The sequence below is a fragment of the Ips typographus genome, linkage group LG3 (assembly GCF_016097725.1).
Source record: "Ips typographus isolate SLU linkage group LG3, UJ_Ityp_2.0, whole genome shotgun sequence".
Classification (NCBI taxonomy): Eukaryota; Metazoa; Arthropoda; class Insecta; order Coleoptera; family Curculionidae; genus Ips; species Ips typographus.
The window spans coordinates 15,944,029-15,965,963 of NC_138424.1; the positions used below are offsets into that span (position 1 = coordinate 15,944,029).

The 21,935-nt window shown below is 34.6% G+C and overlaps 1 protein-coding gene across 2 annotated transcripts; it reads right to left on the reverse strand.

Annotated features, from left to right (window-relative positions):
• Positions 1-1,067: 1,067 nt before the first annotated feature.
• Positions 1,068-21,286, reverse strand: LOC145726386 (kelch-like protein 17). 2 transcript variants are annotated; one of them, XM_081975428.1, is made up of 15 exons: positions 20,851-21,286; positions 18,777-19,008; positions 16,078-16,174; positions 15,897-16,018; positions 15,386-15,500; positions 15,134-15,240; positions 14,956-15,072; positions 14,686-14,902; positions 6,829-6,988; positions 3,975-4,054; positions 2,495-2,671; positions 2,381-2,435; positions 2,222-2,325; positions 2,067-2,157; positions 1,068-1,996 (listed from the first exon to the last, which is right to left on the reverse strand). In XM_081975428.1, exons 2-15 carry the CDS (start codon positions 18,981-18,983, stop codon positions 1,783-1,785), a joined length of 1,863 nt encoding a protein of 620 aa, XP_081831554.1. In that variant the 5' UTR covers positions 18,984-19,008; positions 20,851-21,286; the 3' UTR covers positions 1,068-1,782. The 2 variants fall into 2 exon arrangements, with proteins under 2 accessions (XP_081831554.1, XP_081831555.1); XM_081975429.1 differs by lacking the exon at positions 20,851-21,286 and adding an exon at positions 19,637-19,659.
• Between the last annotated feature and the right edge of the window lie 649 nt (positions 21,287-21,935).

Consider the following 21,935-nt stretch of genomic DNA (forward strand, 5'->3'; position numbering starts at 1 on the left):
CAATGAGCTGCTGAGCACGTCACAGCTGCCTTTATGCCAACAAGTACCTGTGTGACTGCCCTGTGTGAGTTTCAAGTGAGGGTGGTCGACGCCTTGGACAGCAGGATGTCCGCTAGGGGGTCTTTTCGTGGATTTTTCTCGTGCTTTTGATCATCCTATTTTGCTTGCCAAATTGTATAGATACGGTTTTCGAGGTACAATTCGGTTCAATTTGATTCAGTCTTACCTCCAAGATAGAAAACAACACGTTTCAGTTAATGACCAGAAAAGCAAATATTCTATTTTAACTAAAGGTGTGCCACAGGAATCAGTAATTGGGCCTTTTCTGTTCTTGGTTTTTGATAACAATTTATTATTATTTATTTATTTATTATTTATCAATTTATTATAGACATTAATGGGGTCGCTGGGGATGTTTTTGTTACGGCATATGCTGACGACACAAATATCCTTATTTTAGATGCGAGCTCTAAAGGCACTATTGCAAAAACCGAATTGGTTTATAATAAGATTTTGTTGTGGTCCGATAAGAATCAATCAAATCTCAATATAAGCAAAGACCCACTTTCTTCCTTTCTCCAATAACAGAGCTTTGTCGGAGAGAGCGACTATGTTTGAGGATTCTGATCGTGCTATAACTTCTTCTAGCACATCGAAGATGCCGGGATTAACTTTTGACTCCTGTTTACTCTGGTACGATCATAATGGGGCGGTTTGTAATAAATTATGCAAAAATTGTTACGCACTAAAATTTGTCAAATCATTTCAGTCTTGATGTGCTGCTGACTCTATATTACGCCAACTTTTATTGTCATCTGAGTCACAATCATGACACTAGACATAAGGATCGGCTGGTACCTGGATTGCACCGCACCGCAATTTATCAAAAGAATATGGTTTTTAATGCCTGCAGGTTTTATAATAACCTCGAAAGTACCATTAAAAGTTCTCCAACAGTTCATGTTTTTTAATTTGGATTAAAAAAGTTTCTACTACAAAAGTGTTGCTTCTTCGAAGGAATTTTTTTAGAACGCGGGTTTTCACTTTTTGGGGATTGACAGATATAATTTTAATTTTTGAAATTATATTTTTTATCTTTTGACGTTTTCGACAGTTACATTTTTTTATGTTAAATTGCGGAAATAAATGAATTATTATTATTATTATTAATTATAAAACAATATTTCAAGGTATAATCTAACTGACACTAGTCTAAAGAACTAATAAGTAAAATATTGAGAGACAGATGTGCGATAGTGCATTATAATTATCAGTCGATATTATAGCTATTTATGTACTAAACTACTAAAGGACATTAGAGAGAACATAGTGACAAGTTTCGGCCTTAAATATAAAAGAAAATGCAGCAAAAGCTAATTAAAAAAGGTTTTGAAGCGTTATAACCGGGCGTTATTATAATGCCCGCAGGTTGTTATAATCTACATCGTATCCAAGGTATTATTTGTTCATAATGTATAGGTGAAACATAAATATCATTATAATTATGTGATTGATGATTTTACAGATGGTTTGTAATAAATAAAGCTACTATATGACAATAGGTACTCGATTTAGAACTGAGAATAGCTTAGAATCTACAGTCCAGAGATTGTATTGTTTCCACTAGAGCACTCTATTAACCTACCGAAGTACGATATTACGGAAACACACTGCTTCGTTTTTCTTTTGCAAAATTAAAGCTTTGGTTTTGTAATATAGCAACTAGCCTAATAATCTGTTAAAATAATTAACGCCGTGTACCTATCACATTGTTCTCATTAACTAGGTACTAGTTTGTCTCAAGACGTGCTCTAAATTAACGCAATTCAAGACTGCTCCTCCTAATCCACCTTTTTCGGAAAGCATACGTGTGGCTATTGTCCATTCGTTGGTTTTAATATCAAACTCTTCCACCGAATTTAAGCTCTCATTACGGTTATTAAAACCTCCAACAGCCAATAACCGACCATTCAATGATACTAATTCATGCCAGTACCTTATAGAAAGAAATATAATTAGGTTAAGTTAAAATAAGTGTGCAATTTAGTTGTCCATGTAGTAAGTACCTTGCGGTGTGCATTGGCGTAACAGGTTCCCAACTCATCATCCGTAGGTTCAATCGTTCCCCATTACTTAGAACATCACCTCTGGCACGTCCTGAGTCCGTTAAATATTATGCTATGCTATAGTAAAGGTAATCTTAATGCATACTGAAAATTACCTCCTATACAGTACAAATTGCCATCTAAAGCCGCTACTCCACACCAATCCTTTGAAGTTGACATTGAAGGCACTGAATCCCATTTACCTTCTCGAGGGTCATATCTACATTAAACACATTTTAATTAACAATACTAAATATTCAGAAAAATAAACAAACCTTTCAACCATTGCTTGGTAATCGTTACACACACCAATGGCATAGAGAGAACTATCTGTAAGGATTCTGTTATAAAATATCTAATAAATTGAAATGTTAGGAAAACGAGTTTACCGAGAACTGCAATTTTGCAATAAGTCTTTTGAGTTTTCATATCAGGACAACTGTTCCAAATCCCAGTCAATGGATCAAAACTTTCCATTGAACTGAGTGTGGAAACACCATCGTGCCCTCCGCATGCGTATATTAAGCCGTCAAAGGAACAAGTACCCAAACCGTAGCGTTTGGTTCCTAGAAGTAATTTTAATGGATTTGGTGTTAATTTTGATCACTTAAGCAGATATTTGGATTATTTTTTGGTAGAATAATAAAATAGATGCCTAAATAGCTATTTATGTACCAAGGTCGTTAGAGAGAACATAATGTCCTGAAGGTTTCGGTAATTTTTCGGACATTATACTCTCCCTAACGCCTGTAGTGCATACAATGTTTTATGTTTCACCTAATTCAGCAATTATTTGCTATTTCTGGCATTGGAAACTAAGGTATACCGTTACAGGTAAGTTGTTTAATGTTTATTTTACCTGAATGATGTAACTTTGATAGTTCTATCAGTTAGTGAAAATGGCAAAATCTGGACGAAATTTTAGAAAATATATAAGAAAATGTAGCAAAACTAACGAAGGTTTATTACCTAAAAAGTCAAGAGCATCCTAGGATAGGGAATACGAAGTTTTTATAGCATGGAGGAATAAAAATGCCATTGCTAGTATTAAAAAAGGTTTCAGGGCGTTATGATAACGCCCGCTTATAATGCCCTCAGGCTGTTATCAACAGTATAGGCAGTTGTATAGGCAAAACATAAGATATATAATTGTAGTTTTAGGTAAAGTTTATTTGTCTTCACACGTTTCAGAGTGGAAATAAGTGCTTTTCCACACAGAACGCGGCTCTTTCCCGCACTTGACTCGACTAAAGCCACTACGCTCGTCCTGAGCGTGCGGGCAAGTCTCATGCACTTTCTACACTTGTTAGAATAATAACTATATCCACCAGAGCCTACAATCACACACTGAATCTAATCAATGAACACGGTATAGAATATGTTTGGTTTAAAAATGATACAAAATTAGAAAGAGTGAGTTGAGTTGCAAAAAAAGACGTCAGCTATATCTCGAATAGTTATTTACCTAACAAGTGCGGAAAGTGGTACTATTCCCGCACGAGACTGGCTGCAGTTAAAGGGGGGAAAAAGTACCTTTACCGCACTAGTGTGGAAAGATACTCCTAGTGCACTTTTCGGCACTCATCTGGGTGCGGAAAAGTGGACTTTATCGCACCCGAGTAGGAAAAACCGTTTAACGAACGGTCTTCAGAAATAGAAAGTCAACCTTCGTAAAAGACGACCTCTAGAGGGCCTAATAAAGATGTGTCAAACTAAAAAAATATTCCTGGTTTTGCTTTTCTCGACTTATTTTTTTTATACAGATCATATTCAATACATAATAATATGGTATTTTAAAACCGTCTTCGAAAATGTTGCATGTATTGAATTATACCTGACATGAATATTTCCCATTAAAACTAAACTTACCCATTGAAGTTATCGAAGTCCAAGTGTTTGTCCATGGATTATAACATTCAGCTGTAGCTAAATATGACGCTCCATCAAACCTGAATATTGCATTTTAATAAAATACAGGGTGTTCCAATAAGCAGTACAAGCAGCTATTTTGTCGGAAACTATAACATTTGCAAAGTAGTAGAAGTGATCCAAAATTTTCTTTGAAGGAAATGAAATATCTCGAAAACGGCTGATCATAGAGGCTTTTCCATCACTTTTACACATACACCTCCACTTTGAGAAAAATGGACTACTACTTCACGTTGACATATAATTAGTTATTTTATTTTCCACCAGGTATGTAATAACGTTATTTCTTATGTGTAAACCAGGTGGAAAGATGAAAATTACCTGCTTTTACTTTCCGCCCGGGTGGAAAGTACTCACTTTCCACCCGGGTGAATGTCAATATGCGTTTAGTCATATCTGGGCTTACTTTTTATAGTTAAGAGACTGTGCCGCCAGCTCAGGTGATGATGAGTAACATCTGTGTCTTTAGAAATCTCCAGGTTAAAAGCACTTTAAGAAACGTTTCAGCTCAAAATAATAAAGACGGAATAGCACAATAATGACGTTCTCAAGATTGTAAACAAATCACCAGTCGTTTATTATGGTTGAAGTCATAACTACTCGTACACCTATACTACCTTATTGTTAGAGACTATTAGCAATCAATATTTCACCTGAATGATTTATTAAAAGTTCGATGAGATTTTGATAAATGGTTGAAAATAAAATAGTATACAAACCACGGTGGAAAGTTTAATTTCTGTCTCGAAATAAAGTTAAATTACCTAATTTCTCGACAAAAATCAAACACTTTGATGACACATTTTTTTATGGCAGAAGTAGCACTTTTCCGCTCTAGTGCGGTAATAGTATATTCTATATTAAGAGCGGAAAGTACATATTTGCCGCTTGCACATGAAAATTGCAGCTTGAGGCGAAGCCGAACGCTGCAATCATTACTGAATCAAAATTATCAAAATAAAAGCCTCTCTTTGCAACGATGATTAAAAGAGTATTCTTAATTGAGAAATCAAATATACAGTTGTTGTTTTTTTATTTAAATGTATTCGTTATAGAAATCCGATGGAAAAATGATTATGACAGTATCTCGCCACTGAACAATTTTGGCAAACGCCATTAACATAACATAATGAGTATTAATTTCATAACTACTTGTTCCTTTGTCTGACAGTTATACCAAAAAAACCGAATTTTTTAACTAAGCTTTGAAGGGCTGTATCTTCCTTAAGAAGCATTTTTCAAGGAAATGACACAATGCATGACAACTTATTGTTTGATGAGCTATCGAATGGTGAATTATTGACACTTAAAAATGGACCACCTGGTCAAATCCGTAATTTCTATAGAAACTATCTTAAGAATAAATTTATGCGGAGTTGAAATTATCGGCCCTTAGTCAATCATGTAATGTTTACACCTGTAAAAAAATCATTTTCTTACTGATATAATTGACACATGTTAAAATTAAAAATATTACCAAATGATAGATCTCAAAAAGTTAAGATAACAACATGCAAGCCATTTTGCTCTATCTCATTCTGGTTAGAAGTTAAGACACTTAAAAACGTAAAAGTGTCATTTTTCAAACGTCAATATATCGAAAACCATTGTAGATAGATATAGGTTATGATACATAAAAAATATTTGAAATCGATAGGACTATTCAGAAAAACAATAATATACAGAGTGTTCCAATTGAAATAAGCATTTTGCATCAACTTCCGGTCAAACCGAAAGTGACAGAAAAATAAAAATATTTTTAAAACATAGCACTCATCAAATTTCATTTAATTCCAAAATTTCAAATTTCTATTAATATTGGATCCTAATATACTTTTTTCTACAAACATTCAATAATGATGCATTTTTCGCTTCCAAATCTCAACGAAAGGTTACCCTTTACTGAGGAGTTTACTTTATCGCGCGTTGCCAAGGGTAGCGAGCCATAAAAATTTTTTCGCTTGCTGCCCAGAGCATCTGCCACAATGCATGTCATTGTTGAAAATGTCAGTGTCACCAGTTTGATGTCAGTATTCAATTGTGTATGGTTTTGATCCTGTTTTTGAGTACCTACGCAGTAAGTTTAGTTGTATTAGATATTTAGCGATGTTTGTAGAAAAAATATTGTATGTATTACGCGCACAATGTGACTTTTATGCTCTCGAATGATTGCTGCGCTCAACAACACTTTGTGTCGCGCAGCAAACTTCATTTTCAGAGCATAAAAGTCATGGTTTGCGCGCTTAATACTTAAATAACTATTAATGAATGGTTTGGGTGGTTAACCCTGTATTTGCTGTGCTTTTGTCATCAAACAAGTTGATTTAATAAATAATGTTGTATGCAACCTATGCGAAATTTTATTTTTCACCGAATTATTTAGCAATAAAGTACTACCTCCATTTAACTAAAGCTTTATCAACTATAGTTTCTGAGATAGCAATGGTAATGCATCGAATTTGTAACATTTTGTATATACGAAAACTGCCCCAAAAAAGAAGTCTTTATGATCAGCAAACTTTGGACCCCTTTATAAGAAGATATCGAAAAAAAAGTTAAATAGCTAAATTTTTCGTCGAGGACAGGCAATTACGTTGGTATTTTTACTATACCAGTCCATTTAAATTTTCAGCGTTTTCGGATTCATTTTAGTAAAATCATGAGTCTTAGCGCTTGGAACTAAACAGATTTTATTCTTCTATGTATAGTTGCCGAGAAACCGCGTGCACGGCTTTTTGGATCACCCTGTAAAGTTTGCTTGGAAAATACAACTGTGTACTTAATTGGTACTTACCCTCCAATCACATATAAACGTTGTTTTAAACTAGTCACTCCTGGACAAGATCTTCTCGATTGCATTGGTGCTATACGGTTCCAACAATTAGTTTTGGGATTATAAACTTCACACTCGGAAAAGAATCGTAATAGGGGGCCCGATTTGGACGAAACACCACCTTTAAAATTGAAAAAACAGTTGAACTTTTTCGACTCTTAATAAATGTGCCTTGCATTGAAATGTGTTTTATAAATTACAAATAAAAAATTCGGCACAAGGATTTGTTCAATTACATTTCACTTTTATTTCAACAGGAAATTGGCGATCATTTTATTGAATATTTCCCTCTTGTGTTAAATGTCCCATAGGAGCAGTGCATTTTCACCAGAATGACAGCGACAATTCCACTCATGTACAAAAAAATGCCATATATACGTCATCAAAACACGGTTTGCTATCGGCTAATAAGGAAGGAAGAGAGTTTGCTAGCGGATAAAAAAATCGGATAAATTTTGTTGTTGATTTCATCGTTTCCACGGATTTTCACTACACTTCTATTGTTGCAATGTCTCACCTTGAGATTTTTGCTGGCACTGTCAATTTTGATTTTTGTTCGTATTGTTTCGGTTATGGCTCGCTTCGGATAGAGTTCTACTGCAGAAAATCAAAAAACCAGAAAAATGTATTTCTGCCAGTACAAGGAAGTCGCAGTCTTATTATATTATTGATTATATTCATGGAATTGTCTTATCAAATACCATTCGAGCTCAGATTTTGAACAGGATAATTTTTCCGCTTGTCTTCTCATACTTTCTTTATGGTACAAAACTCGACCTGTTTGGCTAAATCACTCGAGCTACGCTCTCGTGATTTAGTTACAACAGGTCTCATGCAAGACAAGCACAAAAATTATCCGGATAAATCTGAGCTCTTATGGTATTGCCCCCGAATATTTCCCTCATGTGTTAAATGTCCCATATGAGCAGTGCATTTTCACCAGAATGACAGCGATAATTGCATTCTAAAGTGATAATTCACCGCCCTCTGTACAAGAAAGCCAAGAAAGTGCATGCCAAAAATTCCAATATGGCCGAAATACTGGTTTGACAGTTTGCATTTGTTTGTATTGTGGAAATTGAGTTTTTCGATGATTAAATTAATTTTGGTTGAAAGCTTTGAACTGGAATGATTTTACTCCAACACAATACTCAGTGGTAAGTACAATTTCTCATTCAGTAAACTTATTGCCTCTTACATACATAGGTATGTGAGTTACATTTTGAGGCCGCCTGCATTTTGAGGGCAACAAAGGTTTACTCTGAAGAAACAGGACAGCTTTTAGAAGTTCCATTGGCACATTTACATTTTAAAAGAAAGGTCTTGGTAATAATATAAAACCCATTTACCAGTTTTGCTTACCTAGCTTCAAGGATTTCCAAATTTTCTTTGATTGAGCAGTTTTCACATTAGTTTATTGTACCTACTTTCCAAGACAAAGGGTTCTAACCAAACTTGCTTTGGCTGGACTTTATTGGATATAAAAAGCCATATCTATACATATCTGGATCAGGAATGAAGCGTTCTTTGATTTTTCACTCACAACTTCTAATCAACTACATGAAAAAATAAAAGAAAACATATTTTCTACTGCATCTGCATAGGTTTGTGTGCAAAACGAAAACCGCTAAATGACCGCTAACGCCGCCATTAAAAGTGACATTCTAGGCTTTCTTGTACAGAGGGCGGTGGATAATTGCATTTCGATAATTGCACTGTACGTATCTATAACGACTGCATTGTTGTAGAGCCTATTGCTAGTACACTAATTGTTGTCCTTGCGCAGTTTTTTTGACTTTTTATAACCAAACAATGTCAAACGCGACAACAATTAATGAACGGTTTGGAACTTGCTCATTGAGCCTCCATTGAGCAATCTATACTTGCAGTAAAACCAAAACATTTTCGTTATTCGGGAAATAGGTATTCCCCAAAATTACATTCGTGCTTAAAAATGACCTGATAATTCTGCATTCAAACTTGTTTTCTTTGCAAACCGCATTCGGTCATTTTCTTATTTTTTTGGCGAAAGAGCACGACACCGAAGGGGAAGGGGGTTATCTCGATACTCAGAATAGCTTATTACAACTGAACCCAAACAAATTCTTATTCTCCCAAGAAAAAGTTTACTTCCTCGGATATATCGTTTCTTCAAATGGGGTGGTGGAAGCTGACCCGACGAAAGTTGAATCTATAAAGAAATGGCCTATACCCAAGACTAAAGGGGATGTCTGAAGTTTTCCTAGATTGTGTAGTTATTACCGCCAATTTGTGAAGGATTTCGGACACATTGCTAGACCTACATCGACTACATCGACAGACACATCATCGACTAACGAACAAAAATAGCCAATTTTCTTAGTCACCAGATTGTTAACAAGCTTTCACAGAATTAAACAAGTACTTTTATTTTGGCTTATTATCAATCTCAAAACGGAACTTTTTCACTGATGCTTCCCAGTATAGTATAGAAACCGTTCAGCCTTTCCTAGTTTCAAAACAGTCAAGAAGTGGTCATTAACAATTACAGCAAGTCATTGGGAGAGATTTTTCAATTGTAAGAGATGTAAAACAACATTATCACAGCATCCTATATGGGGAAAAAATCTCATTATTTTTTTTTAGATTTAGATAGGACAATGCGGCACTACAATGGCTGTTAAATTTTAATAACCCGGAAGAACAATTAGCACGCTATTAGAGAAACATCAAGCTGATAATTTTGACTGAGACGATCTCATGCCAAAGCTGATAGTTTGACGAGAAGGCCGTGCTGTGAAAATCATTGCAAGTTTTTCGAAAGGCATGAGAGCAAGAATAAAAATGAGAGCATTAATCAGATACGCAAACTGACATATGAAGAGGCTAGAGAAATACCAGTAATGGAAGAATATCGTATCCAGAGAAACCATAATAGAAGAACAGTGTTTAGACACTAGATTTGAAAGTAATCAGAGAATGGTTGGAGAAATATTTGAAACCGGAATTTTGAGCCATGGGATTGACATAGTGACGAGTTGCTGGCGACAATGGATTTCGCTTCAACTTCGAGATAACCTAATTACTCGCAGATCGGAAAGTCCAGACGAAAAATCCTTTGTATACAAAACAATAGTTCCCAGTTCCTGCAAAGAGAATGTGTTCCGAGAACTACATAAGAGTTGTGAAGGAGGACTCTTTAGAGTAAACCGGACCTTAACCAGAGAAGGATCAAATGGTGTGAACGGTGTGACTAGTGTTTATTAAAGAAAGGCTCAAGAAAGCGATTAAAAGGAAGAATGATGTAGAATATCTCCGGGAGTTCATGGAAAAGAATAGCAGCTGACATACCAAGCACATTTCCCCAAACTGATTCTGGCAACAAATATCTGATGCCATGAACTACTGTTCAAAATGGACAAAACTAGGACTTCTGTCAAATCAGGATCAAGCAGTCACCGTAGCAGAGGCGCTGATAACCAACGTTATTGCAAACCACGGAGTTCCTTTAAAGATTCACCAAGTAGAAACTTTGAATCAGATATTTGGAACCAGTTAATACAGGGTGGTCCAGTTTTAAATATCAATAATTCACCAATCCATAGCCAATTAAAAAATAAGTTGACATTCATTTTGTCATTTTCCTGAAAAGTGCTTTCTAAGGAAAATACAGTCCTTTTTCCAAATTTTTTTTTGTCATAACTGTCAGACCATTGGAGCAATATTGATCAAATTTGGAACAAGCACTTTATTACACGTTATTACGGTCAAAGACCCAAAACTAACCCATCCCAACTTAAAAATTGTCTTGGAAACGGAAAATTCATTTAAGAAGTTTAAAAAATATTATTGTAGCCAGTTTTCATAGTTTTGAGACAAACTGAAAGACTTTAGTTTTGAAAATTGACTTTTCATGCAAATCGAGAGACTTTAATACTGAAAATTAACTTGTAGACAGAAAAACTGCTTTTTCAAGAATTTGTTACTACAAATTCATACATTTAAACCTTAAAAATCGACTTGAACCCCAAAATGTGACTGAACTAATGAAAAGTGACATCAGAAACTTAAAATTTGCATTTGAAGTGAGTTTTCATAATTTGAAGACAAATTTCAATATTTTAGTCTTGAAAATAGTCTTAGATGCAGGACGTTGACATTAGATTCATGAAAATTGTCTGTTGCCTTTTTTCGTGCCTTTTACTTTGCTTTTCATTTTCTTCGAATTCTGGACTATTTTTAGTGCTTCAAAACTGCTTTCAGCTTGGAAAATCGAGTTTCAAGACTATCTTCACCAAGTTATTGACATAGCAAACTTAAAAAACAATTTTTACATTCTTCAAAGACTTAAAATAACATTCCAAGCTTTGTCACTATTAAATCGACTTCTAGACACCTCAGTGCTAAAAATTCGGGTATTTCTTAATAAACTAGACTGTTTTTAGTGTTTTAAGGCTGTTTTCAGTGCCTCAAATCGAGTTTCAAGACTATCTTTACAAAGTTTTTGACTTATCAGGCCTAAAAGCCAGTGTGTCCACATAGTCTTGAAAATGTTATTTCAAGCTTCTTCACTATTAAATTGACTTCTACACTCATAGGTGCAATAAATTGTAGCATCTCTAACAAATTCAGACTGTTTTTAATGCTTTTTAAGACTGAAAAATCGAGTTTAAGACTATTTCCAAAAGTCTCTTCAGTTTCTTCAGTAATAAAAGTAAAAAATGTTGGTACCAAATGCTATAATAATACGTCTTGAGAACTAATTTTTAGAAATAAAATAGTCCGAAAATTTACTTTACTTCTAGACTTGTTGTCCAGTCCAGAAAATTGAGCTGTACACCAATTAAAGTCTTGAAAATATACTTTTGGACTCTCTTTAGTCCTAGTAAAGTCAGTTCTAGCATTAAAAGTCAACTTTTATACTATTTTTAGTAGTAAAAAATGAGTTTCATGCACAATACAATCTTTGTCTTGATTTCCGGACTTTTTTTAGTTCTTGAATGCCAGTTTCAGACACTCAACCAGGATGGCAGTCTGAGAAAGCGAATCATAAGACCATTCCTAGTAGTAAAAAAGTTTTTAGACTATTCAGTACAAATTTGGACTTTCACAAGTCTTGGATGTTCAGTTTTAAACTATAAAACTATTTTTTAAATTGAAATTTGGAGGACTGTATCTTCCTTAGGAAACGTTTTTCAGAAAAATGACATAATGCAAGTCAACTTATTTTTTGATTAGCTATCAAATGGTGAATTATTGACACTTAAAACTGGACCACCCTGTATACAGGGTGTCTCTAAAAGGTCTGTACAAAATCCTATGACATATTCCTGACATCAAAATAAGCCGATTTGAAGTAACTTACCTTAGTCCGAAATTGGTCCGTCTTCGAGATACAGGGTGGTAAAGTTAAAAAATAAAAATCGATTTTTTTAAATATAATGTACATTTTGTAACGTATTACTTTCAAATCTGGTACCCAGGGGTTTTTTGAGATGCGAAACCCGAATTTGGACACATTTTTACTGCGGCCGGTAGAGGGCGCTTTACAGTGTACTTCTGATGGTTTTAAGTGACCGTAACTTTTTTCTCGGTGTAATTTTCTTATTTATTTTTTAAGGAAATGATGTTTTAAACATTTTAAAGCAAAAAAGGTACTCCTGCTAAGAACCGCTAATGTAAACCGTTGTCGAGATATTTCGGTTTTTAGTGTTCGATACTGTACCGAAATACTGTCACCTGAAATTTGTTCAAATTGTAAGTATATAAATTCGGGTTTCGCATCTCAAAAAACTTCTGGTTACTAGATTTGAAAGTAATATGCTACAAAAGGTCCAATAAATTTTAAAAAAATTACCACGCTGTATCTCGAAAATGGAGTAATTTCGGACTAAGGTAAGTTGCTTAAAATCGGCTTATTTTGATGTCAGGAATATGTCATATTATTGGTCCCTGTATACAGGGTGTCTCTAAAAGGTCTGTACAAAATCGTATAACCTATTCCTAATGTTACAAAATAAAAATCGATTTTTTAAAATTTAATGTCCGTTTTGTAACGTATTACTTTGAAATCTGGTACCCAGAGGTTTTTTGAGATGCGAATCCCGAATTTGGACACCTTTTAACGAGTGGCCGTTAGGGAGCGGTTTCCAGTGTACTTTTGATGGTTTTAAGTGACTTACTAAAAATGTATGATATGTAATTAAATGTACTTTCAAATAAACTGCTCCTCATTGATTACATAAAATACAGTTCAAAAATACAATACGGTCACCTAAAACTGCCACGGCCACTAGTTAAAAGGTGTCCAAATTCGGGTTTCGCATCTCAAAAAACCCCTGGATACAAGATTTTAAAGTAATATGGTGGAACACGTACCTACTACCGACTCCGTTGGTCGCAGTCGCTAATGCGTGTTGCACCATTTGCTATAATGATATTTATGGTCGCAGCGACCTGGTCGTTTGTCGAATTGTGGAAGAAAAATCCTAGCCAATATTCATCCGAAGCAAAAGCTGACTGAAAATAATCATTCTTCTTCAGTTATTAAGGTAACTCGTCTTCAGCAGAACAATAGCAGCTTAGTAGTGAATGGAAAGGTTTGCGGAAGAAATTATTAAATGGTTGTCGACACTGGAACTTTTTTCACCATAGTAAGACCAGGCATAGTGAAACATTGCAGAATTAGTGATACCGGAGCAAAGTTTATATTGGAAACAGCCGGGGGTGATACAAGGACTGTATTGGGAATCCATGAAGCTAAACTCCAGTTTGGACAGCATGAATTCAATCATTTGGTTCTCATAGCCAACCTAACCGATGATGTACTGATGAGGCTGGACCTTATGCGGCAACATACATTTCATTTGGATTTGGAGAATAGCGTCATCAAGATTAAGCGAGTTTAGTGTGAAAATGGTCGAGCAGACAACAAGAAAGGTTACATTGCAAGGAAATTACTTGCCCAGAGTCATGGAGGCAAGACCCTGCCAGGAAGGGAAAACTGAATCACCGTGCAGAAGAGTGGTTTTAAAAAGTGAAGCAGTTCGGACACAAAAAATATTGGATACACATCATCGTCGAGACATCGACTTAAGAGTACCTGTTGAAAAGGCCCCTGAACAGGTTGTAGAAAAGAACAAGTTTGGGAGAAGTCGTCGACAAGGCAGATCTTATAGAATCAGAAAGCGGAAGTCTTAGTTCATTTCGTCTTACCCCGTATATTGTATTGTTTAGGATATAGAACGTCGTAGTTCAGGTGTTTGTGAGAGAGAGAGAGATTTATTTCATAGTTTGAAGTTTAAGAGAGAATTCCAATTTCATGAATATTCCCGAATTTCCTCGAATCCATGGAAACCTATATAAACAGCTGGGCTAGGACCGGTGGAGAGTCAGTCAGTAGTCAGTTAGTTGTTGTGATTGTTAACAGATGTCAGTATTGTTTGTAAAAAAACGAAATATACAATGCGAGTTAAAAGTAACAACAGGTGTTTTGTGTGAAAAACGGTACAATATAACCCACACCAATAAAGGTACAGAAAACATTGTCAACTTTCAAAACAAGAAACCTTGGTCGTATAGTGAATATTGTTACCTTTATGATGAAAACTATTCGACTCAACAGGAATCAATATACACACAAACAGAAGGGCTGCATGTTTATGCATATGATATGATGCCCAAAAAATCTACAATGTAATGTTGGTTACATTATTATTGGTCACAAATGCAAAGTTGACTGAGACTGCTGGACACCTTGTCCAAAGTATAAAAGCAACCGCATATAACAAAGTGCAAGTAATGATGAAAGGTACACCAGAAAAAAAATAAAAGTATTACCTCCTATAGCAAATACATAAGGATCAGCTCTTAATATTTTCCTTTCCTTAGTTCTCCATGAAAAAATTTCACACCGTCTTTCTGGCGCTAGATGGTACCGCATAGCCTCCAACAGTAATTCACAGCACTCAAGATTGCCTTTTATCAATTTTTCTGTGTCCACTCTCGTCATAAGAAACTCCTTGGTTAGTAAAGGCAGCCTCACGTGATTAAACAACTGTAATTAAATTGCATGTTATTGTTAATACAAGACTAAAACAGTATACGAACTTTAGAAATATACTTCTCTCTTTCTATTAAATCGTGTTTGACCCAATTCAAAACTGCAGTAAATACGTCTTCTTCTGAGATTACATTCAACTCGCTGTTTGAAATTAACTCGTTAACCTGTTGATGTAGAATACTTAAAATATCGATTTTGCTTTAGACGAAATACTTTAAAACTAACTTCTTCAAATGGAAGTGACAGAAACTCTTCAGTTGCTATAACTTGTGGAAAGTTTTGTAAGACGTATAGGTGCGATTGATGGTGCAAATCCTTGCAGGAATGTGTATCTGAAAATATTAAATATTGTTTCCTTTTCGTTCTTTTTCTGAAAGTTATTCAAATAATTTAAAAAATCAATCGACCTCATGCATTATTGTCCTTATAATGCTATTGGTATCTTAATTACTATTTACCAACTATTCATTAACATACCTGCAAAACTTCTTATTCCGAGACAGTTTGAGGGATGCAACTGCTTTAATAAAAATGTACAGCATGCTTCTCTAACGTCTTCCATTTCAAGCAGGCTACTTACTGGTAATAGTATCTATAAAAGACTACTAATTTAACATTTGAACCCCAGAATAACTATTTATACACCAAAGGCATAAATAGGTGGATATTTTTGACCTGAGGACGACGATTTTACTGGCCCAATGGTCAAGTCGCCCGAGGGCATAAAGATCTGGTAATGTCCATGGTGAATACAAAATTTTATGTTAGACCACTTCTTTACTGTGATTAACACTGTACTGTTACTACTAATTACAAAATCAAGAAATTGCAATGACAAATTATTATTAATATAACCATATTGTAGATAGGTCTATGTTAGGTAACTTTATACCCGCGAGGAAATAAAGTAGGTGCATGTTTATGTATTTGATAGCTAAGTAATACAAACACAATCATAAATTGTTCAAACATAAAATTACTTAAATACCTGGACATTATCGACAGTTATAGTAATCTGGCCAGTGTATGCGTAATCTAAGAGTAAATCCACAGCTGTAGCGTCCATATCAACCATGGTTATTTCACTTTGGGATTGTTCTTTCATCTCTCCTATAATTATGAAACAACTTAAACAAGGCACCTATTGAATGGTTTAAAAAAGTGCTTACCGTTGAACATGGCGAAAAAATAAGGGCTAACTGAAGCCAACACTACTTTGTGTGCGCTAAACTTTTCTGTTTCTATTTTTAATATTACATCACATAACTAAAACAAAAACTGTATGTATTTCGTGTCTATATTATGTTATTTTAGATAAAAAAAAATGAATGCAACTTTAAAAACCTAACCACATGTCTTTTATTTGTTACCATTTTGGCTAAACGTAATTTTATAGAAATATTGCATGTCTTAAGAAAACTCACAGAGGTGAAGTCTAAGAATAAATGGGTCTATAAGCGGTGCAAATGGCTGTTCCTTGTGAAACTATACATAGCAGAACCTTGGAGATCTCACTCAGAACGCTACTGAGCTCGGTCCTTAAGCTATTTAAGGGGAAGGTGCCAATATCCGAAGAACAGCAAGAACTTAGGTTTAATAGATCAACAGTGGACGCAATATTTAACAAGCCTCTCTTTGTTTGTTTTGTGGATTTAACTAAGACATTTACAGAGTCCGACTAGATGGCGTAATTAAGATTCTAGACCAGAACAATATCGATTACCGGTACCAAAGAATTATACCAAGACCTGAACAGCAAAAGTAGAACAAGAACAAAAACGAACGATGGACTGTCTGAGGAAGTGCATATCAATACGAACCTACGACAAGGGGATAACCATAGTCCTACCCTGTTCAACATCATTATGAACCAAATCATTGAAAATATTAAAAAAGTGAACGCTAAATATAGGATAGGCAATTGCACCATTAAAATATTATGCTATGCAGATGATGCAATCCTCATAGCAGAGAACAAATACTACCTACAACGCCTGTAATATAAGACGAAAGTAGCAGCACACAAATTTACACAAAAACCAGAGCTGAAACATCAACAACAAAAAGTGTTACCATCACATGTGGAATAAGAAGTGAGGATATCAGAGAAGAACTAGAAAATAATACAGGATGTGGTAAGATGGGCTAGAACACGCAAAAGGTGCTGGACTCAAACAATACAAAATGATCCAGTAGAGGTCTTGTGGATAAATTAAGTACTTATTGTAAAATCCACTGGATAGTTATTTAATGGTGGAAGATAGCTAATAGATGTCTATTGGAACTGGATCATATCGGTGCACAAATGTATATGTCTTACAGAAAGCTACAAAAGCTATTTACGTAATATCTCGCACGGATAATTATTAGATATATGGTATCTATATCTAATAGTAATAATTGATTGATATCTACAGGATTTGTCAAAAGTTGTCTGAAAGAAACAAAAATCTGACATTTATAAATGGTAAAACAAATATTCATCCTATACATTATGAACCAATAATAGTCCCTACCCTAGTGTCCCTATAATGAGGGCATTATAGGCGGGCGTTATTATAACGCCCTCCTTCGAGTGGGGCACTTTTTTAGGGAAATAACCATAAAATACATGAAAGCTGTTTCTTTAGGGCAATCAGTCAAAATAGAAAATTTTCTAAAACTTTACATGCACGAAACGTATTTTGTAAACTATTTCCTGAATAAAAAAATATACTGTCAATTCTACAATAAAACCTTTTTTAGTTTTAATTATCAGATTTGATTTGACGTGCGGCCAATTTGTTATCCAGTGGCTATGATTTGAACAATATTATCACCAGAAGGATGCAATTTTACTGTACTGGGTATTGTACAGGGTGTCCGGATTTTGTGTGTTTTGACAGTGACAGTTTGATGTGATGGATTTTAGAAATATCACTTGTATTTCAGAAACGGTACATTCAATTCTAGAATAATCACTTTGATTTTAGAAATTGCACGGTTTTGTCTACGGTGAATTGTCTTGTGCGGTGCACTTCCAAAAGGCGGAAAGGGTGAAAACCTAGGAGAAGACCACGTGGATGTGACAGTGATGGTTATAGTTTCCACGAGGATTGACTATATCTTTTACTCGGATCGTGCCTTTAAGCGACTTTTTTGTGTATGTAAAGTAACTTTTGTGAAAAATTCTAGAGGTTCGGGGGCACAGGCCTGAATTTCTGAGCCTCTTACGTATTGAGCTGGCAAATTGCCCTGTAGCAGCTCCAAAAAACAAGACAAGACAAAAGATTAGTTGGATTTTTGACACGGTTATTTGTCATTTGCAAAATTAAAGTTGTATATCAGGAATCTTCATACTAACATTTGTAGTGAAAGATAGTTGTGCTGTCATTGTTGCAAAGTTATTAAAAGTTTTAGCAAATGAAGATATGCCAGTTCGGATGTAAATTTTAAATTCATTGACTTACTCTCAAAGTCATTTTTGTTGACGCTTTGTAACACGTAATTATTATTATAGAACAATTCGCTCTTTATATACCTATTTTATACAAATTAATACTCCGGATGGGCGGGTTTTTTTTTCTGTAAGTCATATTAAATTTAAAAAATGGACTAATAACCACACAGAAACATAATAAAATTCTAAAATTGAAATAACTTTTTAAATTTTTTTAATAGTTATTGCAACTTCTGCTTAAGAAAACATAAACGTAATTAAAATGTTATCTTTAGAATGCTAGTATTGCTTTTATTTAAATTATGGAAAAGCTTAGTTTTGTTCTTGCCAGTTCAAGTAATCAAGAAGAAAATATAGTTCCATAGATATCGTCTCTATCGTTTGCGGTGTTTGTTAATATTGAAGAAAATAATAGCAAGAAGTAAGTACCTGTCCATGTTGCCTCATTCGTTGTATATTACCTAGTGCATTTACACTATGTTTGTCGTTTTTAAGACAATAATCCTTATTGGTAAACAGTGACAGATCTATCCCTTTGGAGGTAGTTTTCGAGGTAGTCTCAGGGCTTTCGGATAAATGCAGTCGGTCTAGAACTACACTAGGATCCACCCAGGTTACTACCTTGTTATTCATCATTGTCGGTTTTATATAGTCTTCAGATCTGAAATTAAATAAAGTATGTTCAATATTTATACTCCTAATTAATTCGCCAGTTTTACTTTATGGGTTAACAGGTTAATGTTGCAAAATATAGAGCTTTTTTATTTTATACACCATTTGGTAGCCCAACTTTCTAATGGTTTAAAAATGACAAAATTAAAAAAACTGACATAGTCATATCTTAAGGTAGGTACTTTCGTAACTACTCATTCAAAAACTTATCTGCAATAATAACTTTGTGGTGTGTTCTGTAAGTTTTTAGGTAAATATTCCAGGGAAAGTCCACGATTATTAGAACCGGACAAACAGGACCGAAAAATCACTCAATTTTTTGTAAATCACAACCAAATCGTAATTCCTTTACCTCAAATAGTTTTTTTTATTTTGTTCTGAAAAATCTGACAAAGGAAGAATACGGCTCATCCCACATATTTTTTTTTATTTCATATTTGATTAGGACGCAAAAAAATATGAAATGCGTATTTTATTATTTTTCAAAATACTAAGTAAAATAGCGTCAATACAAAATAGTGCGCTAAAATATATATTTAAAAATGCTATCAAAATCTTTTATACCATTTTATTCTTGTTTAAGCATACACTATGCTATTATTCAAAAAACAACTCACCGAAATGTTTGCCTTGTCACTTTTAAAACAAATTGATACGGTTTTGAACAAAATGTTTGTTCAATATACACCAGTCTTATCGATTAGATAAGATAGCATTTGTCGGTCCTTAATCTCCAAATTGCCTAATAAATTTTATCTAATTGCCATTTACAAATACAAACATAAATCATAACCAAAAAATTTAGATAAATTACAAAGCAAAACGAAATACAATACTACTACTACTACTTAAAATAGAATAGGGTGTTTTTTTTACAAACATTTTGACAGTAGCCGCCCAAGATTATGTACTACACGATAATAAATTTCCCTTACGATAGTGGTGCCATGCCCTCGTATATCATTCTGAAAATTTTTAGAAGTTTTTAAATATTGCACAAGGCTCTAGACCAATCTGGCAAGTTTTAGAAGCTTCTACAAAGATTTCGAAAACTTTGGGACGTTGCAAAACACTGTAGCACGTTCTGGCAAGCTACAGAAGTTTGTTCAAAGATCTGGAAGGTTTTAGAACGTTGCGAAAGGCTCTATGACATTCTGACAAGTTCTAAAAGCTTATGAAAAGGTCCTTTGAAGGTTTGGGACTGTTGCTAAGGGGCCTAGAACGTTCTGGGTAGTTTTAGAAGATTTATAAAAGGTTTTCTAATGTTTTAGAAGGCTTTATAACATTCTAACAAATTCTAGAAGCTTCTGCAAAGGTTTGGAAACGTCGCCAAAGGCTCTAGAACGTTCTGACTAGTTTTAGAAGCTTTTTCAGAGATCTGGAAGGTTTTGAAATGTTGCAGAAGACTCTATAACATTATGACAAGTCCTAGAAACTTGTGCAAAGGTCTGAAAAACTTGGGAATGTTGCCAAGTGCTCTGGAACGTTCTGGCTAGTTCTAGAAACTTCATAAAAGATTTTGTAGGGTGATCCGTTGTTTGTCATTGGAAACAATGGATTTGAGACATTCCAATACAAATAAGTCACAGGGAGACAAATCGGGTCAGCGCGCAGGCTACGGTACGTCACGATCGTATATGACGTGAATACAGAATTTGTTGGCGTTTTCTTTATATTATTAAGGGTAATACCCAAAATTTCGGTCAGTGTAAGCATCTTCGTAGTAAAATAGCGTCAATATAAAATAGTACGTCAAAATGTCTTTTTAAATACCAAAACCTGTTATACCAGTCTTGTTCAAGCATCCACTATTATTCAAAAAATAACTCACCGAAATGTCGCGCTGTCAGCTTTTTGCACTTTTAAAAGTCCAGTTTGAACAAATTGATACTGTTTTCAAAAGTTCACTTATAAATCGTTTTAATCGCAAATGTTTGTTCAATCGACACAGTCTTATCGATTAGATAAGATAGCATTTGTCGGTCCTTTGTTAGGTTCGATGTTGTTGAACAAGTAAAATACAGGAATACTGGTTAAGGTGTTTAATTCGCTCTTAAAGTGAAAATCTATGATGAGATGTGGTTGAGAGTCGAAATGGTAATGCTTGCGGCCTAAGACTTAAACTAGTAAGCGAAAAAGAATTGCGATTAAAGAGAGAGATGGAATGAAGTAGGTCTAGAGCTGACTAAGTATAAATGTAATAAAATATAGGAATAAGCGTGGGAATATAACAAATATTATTTTGTTTTCCTAAATACACTTGAAGATTGTGAGTATAGGCGTTTGTAGAATCACATAGAGCCCAAATTTTTAGACCCTACTTATCTGGTTTACTTTTCATATAAACCCTAAATGGAGCCCGTCCTCGAAAACTAAGAAGCTGTTCATTAACTGTCATGTGAGTACCAGGATGCATCATTATTTTAAGCTGTTGCACAAATTTGTCAAAAACGCACCTAATTGGCGCTAATTTGTCTTCAACCTTACGCTACGCTCTAGTTTGAAAGTCATCAAACTGAATGAATCTGGTGAGAGCGACGAACCTATCTCTTGACATTGTTGCGGGAAAAATTGGGCGACAATAACACTTATCTGTGTGCCACAACATTTCAATTGGCTCCTTGGTAGCTTCCTTGGCACTTTGAGAAATTAGAAGCCCTATATAAGCTTTTATTTCAATGCCGTCAGTAGGTTTCCAATTTTTCTGCTTTTCTGGGTTTTCCGTATTCCACTTGTAATATTCCGAAATAGCTTTGTTATTTGTCACGTTAACGATAATGTCAATAATATCGTCAGTTATAAAAAGAGAGAACACTTCCAGCATACTCTCAAAATTCTTGATACTATTGGTCATTCCAAGTTCGTGTCGTATTATATTACGCATTAAAGATTTTGTACGTTTTATTGGCTGTTTAT

Coding starts and splice junctions, on each gene's coding strand:
- LOC145726386 (XM_081975428.1), bottom strand. CDS start 18,983: ATGATGAATAACAAGGTAGTAACCTGGGTGGATCCTAGTGTAGTTCTA. Junction 15,501..15,896: donor TAACTGTCGATAATGTCCAG/GTATTTAAGTAA, acceptor AGTCTTTTATAG/ATACTATTACCAGTAAGTAG. Junction 15,073..15,133: donor TGTCACTTCCATTTGAAGAA/GTTAGTTTTAAA, acceptor CTACATCAACAG/GTTAACGAGTTAATTTCAAA.